The sequence below is a fragment of the Penaeus vannamei genome, chromosome 6 (genome assembly GCF_042767895.1).
Source record: "Penaeus vannamei isolate JL-2024 chromosome 6, ASM4276789v1, whole genome shotgun sequence".
Classification (NCBI taxonomy): domain Eukaryota; kingdom Metazoa; phylum Arthropoda; class Malacostraca; order Decapoda; family Penaeidae; genus Penaeus; species Penaeus vannamei.
In genome coordinates, this window is record NC_091554.1 from 31,821,409 (window position 1) to 31,826,408 (window position 5,000).

The window sequence follows — 5,000 nt, forward strand, 5'->3', positions numbered from 1 at the left end:
ACTAAAAAGGACAGACGTGACCAGAGCATTTCGCTGCTAAGGCTCATAATCTGAGTGCGTTACAGTTTGTGGCACTTTGTAAAGGTCTGAGGCCACGCTATTGCTTCATTTCGGGTGGACAGCTTGTTCGGTAGTCCCCGGGAGATTATAGTGTTACTTGCATAATTGCTGAGGATTTGTTTGCATTAGAGTCTACCTTGTGCTTGACCCAATTTCTCTTTTTCATTGTTGTCGTTGTTACTATGGCTGTCCACATTATTGTTATTAATATTATCAGTCATTTATTATTATATTGTTATTCGATATTTATTTATTTATTTATATTTTGAACACAGGAACGGTTATCTTTTCCGTGAACAAATTAAGGAAAGTGATATAACTTTGATTGCCCGCATATAAAATAAATAAACAAAATTAAAAAATAAATATATAGATAGACCATGAGAGAAATTCATTTTCTGTGCCCGACATCAAATGGTATAATTTCAAGAAAAAAGCATGCATTCACATCCGTTATTTCGTTATTTCTACCCACGTTATTTCCATCCATGCCTCGTATTCTGTTGTTCATGGTTCACGGTCCAGCAGCTGCGTCTTTGTATGTGTTGTTCATTTAAGTTCGATATCGAAATCATTCGTACATTTTCTTTTTTTTTTAAATATACGTGCTCGTAAAGCCATTGGATTTGTAATCTGACGAAGCAAAAAGATTTCCAGCACAAATCCTTTCAAGCAATTGTTATTTTTTACAGCTAAAACTGGTTCGTGCCATGTTCGATTTCTAGTTGATATGTAGTAAAGATAACACAGCTATCTTACTACATATTTACTACAGATGTGATCGACGGACGAAACGAGACAAAAGCTGAGCAGGTTAAAACATGGCGCTGACCCGGGAGGTCATTATCTTTTTTATTCTTTGTGAAATTCGTATCACACACACACACGCATAAGTGTGTGGGTATGTGTGCGTGCGTGTATGTGTATGTATGTGTATATATACATGTGTGTGTGTGTGTGTGTGTGTGTGTGTGTGTGTGTGTGTGTGTGTGTGTGTGTGTGTGTGTGTGTGTGTGTGTGTATGTTTGTATATATACATGCGCGCGCGCGTGTGTATGTGCATTTATGCATGTGTATATATACAGTATATATACACAGTATATTCATCCCAACCGCTGTAGGCTTCTCTACTGATAATCTAAGATAATCAACCCTGTATTTTTGCTTATGTATATGTATTTTTTTCCTCTCCAGTACTTCAGCAATGCCAATGCTTAGATAATACGAATTACATCACGTAAATTTAGACTACGGTTCTCAAAAATTACTCTTTTATTGAACAGGGTCAAATGATATTGCACTGAATCCTATGATAAACAGGGAAGATTACAATGCACTGTATTGAGTGTATGGCAGGAAAAGAGTAGATCCTATTTATGAAAATGATAACAGATATAGGTAATAGAAATGATGATAACAGCGTTTATATTGATAACAGTAACAATGATAACAGTGACAATTATAATAATAGTAATGGTACAGTAATTATAATAGTAATGGTACAATGATTATAATAGCAATGGTATAATAAGGATAATAGTAATAATAATAATGATAATAATAATTATTATACTAATGATAATAATAACAATAACAGCATCACTAAAGATAACAGTAATACTGATAATAAAGATAACTGTCCGGATAAGGAGAAAGACCAAGGCGCTAACGCCATTCCTTATTAATCTGCAGCCAGTAAGTATAGTTTTTTTTACCCGTCTCTTTTTCTTCATTACGCAGAGAGAAAAAAAGTTGTTAGTGTGACATCAGGGACCCATCTGCCCTCTTTCGGAAGCCTCGCCTGAGGATCGTTTGAATAGAAACAGCCTGTTTATCTTGATAATTTTCCTAACGACTGTTCCCTCCTTGATTATTCTGAGGCCGACATGGGTGATGGCAGTGTGGTGCATCAGTGCGGTTGATGTTCTTTATAATTATACCGTGTATGTGTGTGTGTGTGTATATATATATATGTATATATATATATATGTATGTATATATATATATATATATATATATATATTGTCGTCTTTGTTGTTTCTTTTTCTTCGTTGTCATTCTTTGTATGTTTTTCTTTTTGCTCTCTCTCTGCTGCTTTTTAATCTTCTAAAGTTTCTTTACCTGTATCTAAAAATAAACCGTCGACTAATATGTGTACCCCCCCCCCCCCAGGACCGGCCCGAATAGATAGCAGAGGGAGACGTCCCAGCCCGCGGATTTCGGGCCGCGGGCCACGAGTCAGCCCCCGAGACCGAAGTGGAGAGACTGAGGACTCGGGCGCCTCCCGGAAGCCTCACGGAGCCAACTTTTCGGCGGTTGAAAGGCTGTGAGGGTTTCGCAAAAGGGTTTCCTCCCGTCGGCAGAAGATCATGCAGGTGACGAAGACAATGGACTCGTGATAAATACAGGCACAAGAAGAAAGGGACAAAGTAAATGTATAGTATTATATATGTATACATGTATATTTATATATACATACATATATACAAGTATGTATATATGTAAGTAACAAAGATTCTTCGCCAAGACGGAAAAACAGTAATCACTTGGTGCCAGAAGGCTTGCAGGCTTGCTAATATTACCTTTGTGACATCAATGGCAACACGCACCAATGTTGCACGAGAATTGAACAATGTATGTGTCAAATAATGTCGGCACCAGGAGTGTACTGGCACCAGCAAATGCCTGCAACATGTGGACAACATGTCTGGATCCAAAGCTTATATCTCAATCTATTTCGTATAGTGATGTGATAAAGATGAAATGAAAAATATCGATGTGTAAAGATACTGAATTATGAGAAAAAATGGCACCGTCCATACAGTATTGGTATATCTTTTCCCCATAATGATTATGCGGTTTCACGAAGGATAGAGTATGTGGTATTACCTGCAACATGCAAAATAGCAAATCACTAAACATGATTATATACAATGTTTGTGAAAACACCTAAATTCTTCACATTTCACGAAGAAAATATAAAAGCACATCACTCGGTGGGGACGAATCACATAAACACCTGGCATGTATGAATGTTTTGGTCGGAAATATATTACGATGTCACGTCGATGGTTCATGCTAAATCACTATGCTTTGGTGATACAGTGCGATGGTGCCTGTTCTTTGTACCGGGTGTTTAATGCCGAAGGGATAGTATTTCCTGATAAACGAATGCTAATGAGAAAGTACGATAATCAACGCACCTTGTAATGACAATCACAAAGATATTGCCAGTCATGGAATCATGTAATAAACATTCGAATTTTAGGAGAGGAAGGAGTTTTGCGCAGTTGCCAATCATTATGTTTAGTTGAACTTTCCATAAGGAGAGATGATACATGTGGTGTGGGTGGAGGTTGAACCTTGAATCTCAACAATTTACTGAATGTACAAATACGTGTGATTAATATAGGAAACACTCTTAAAGAGAACGTGGTGTTTTATTTATCTTTATCCTTGAAATGTAATGAGAAGGCGACTGGGATGGAAAAGCCGGAGAGAATTAAACAGTCCTCGCATCTAATTATCTAATATGTCATTTGTATGCTATCAACATTATTGATATTTTCTGTCTGCTTTACCATTATTCTCTCATCCTTATTTGCTACGATCACTGGTACTTGGGGGAACAATTTTAAAAGAGTAACTAATTATCAATCTCAAAATTATTTCTTTTCTTAGTATTATTTGTCTCCAATATTATGCTACCGATATTAGCATTATAGTCAACATCAAAGAGGAGAATAACCAAGATAGAAAGAAAAAAAAAAACGTAATGTACAAACTAGATATGTTATAAATTAGACATGAGTTTCGAAATTCTCTTGTTTTCGTCTAGACATTAAACCACAATAGAAAAGAATAACTACATTAAGATATTAATGAGTAGCCAAGTCATTAGCCCCCGCAACATAAGAATGGTTATATTCAGGCTGGACAATCCTTTGAAATACTGGAGTTATAAAAATATACATTTAAACAATAACAAAAAAAAAAAAAAAAAAACGAGGAATCTTCTCAGAAGAAAGTCTAAACACTTAACTTTTTCTCGTGTCTTTAATGTTGTCTTTGTCTCGAAATGAAAGAGATGGATTTTTTTTTTATATAAATGCAGCTATATCTAGATACAAGATATATTGCAAGCTTCATAGTTTGTTAAAGTTAATCAGATTAATATTTTTTGTGGCATGGATATGAAAATATACAAGAGAGAAAGAATTAACGTTGGTGTTACAGGACTATTCTGAAAGAGATTTTAAATACTAAAGTTTATTATCGGTATTTACAAAATATAATATGTTACTGAATCGCATTACTAAAGAACATCATGCAGTCGTCAGAAATATATACATACATACATTCATGCGTACAAATACATTATATATATATATATATATATATATATATATATATATATATATATATATATATATATATATATATATATATGCATATATGTGTGTGTGCGTGTGTGCGTGTGTGAGTGTGCCTACACACACACGCGCGTATATATATAAATAGACTCACACACATATGTGGGTGTGTTTGTTTGTGTGTGTGTATATATGTATATGTGTATATGTATATATATACATATATATATATATATATATATGTATATATATATATGTACACACACACACACACACACACACACACACACACACACACACACACACACACACACACACACACACACACACACACACACACATATACATATATATATATATATATATATATATATATATATACATATAAGTAAATATATATACACACACACCTATGTATATATACACATAAATGTAATATAAGAATTTTTCATCATCCAGTTTATTGTATTTTATTCTAGTCCGTTTTTGTACCGTTGCCATATTAGTGTGTTTTCACATGCCAATCTTATTTAAATGTAGGCCTATTCTTACTATATCTACTGCGCC

The 5,000-nt window shown here is 34.5% G+C and overlaps 1 protein-coding gene across 1 annotated transcript in view; it reads left to right on the forward strand.

Annotated features, from left to right (window-relative positions):
* The window catches only part of LOC113822990 (uncharacterized), a 21,614-nt gene extending 18,123 nt beyond the window's left edge, over positions 1-3,491 (forward strand). The window contains exon 3 of the mRNA XM_070122861.1: positions 2,233-3,491. Coding sequence (XP_069978962.1) covers positions 2,233-2,251 — 19 coding nt within the window. The 3' untranslated portion in view covers positions 2,252-3,491. The remainder of the gene's footprint in view (positions 1-2,232) is intronic.
* Positions 3,492-5,000: the final 1,509 nt, after the last annotated feature.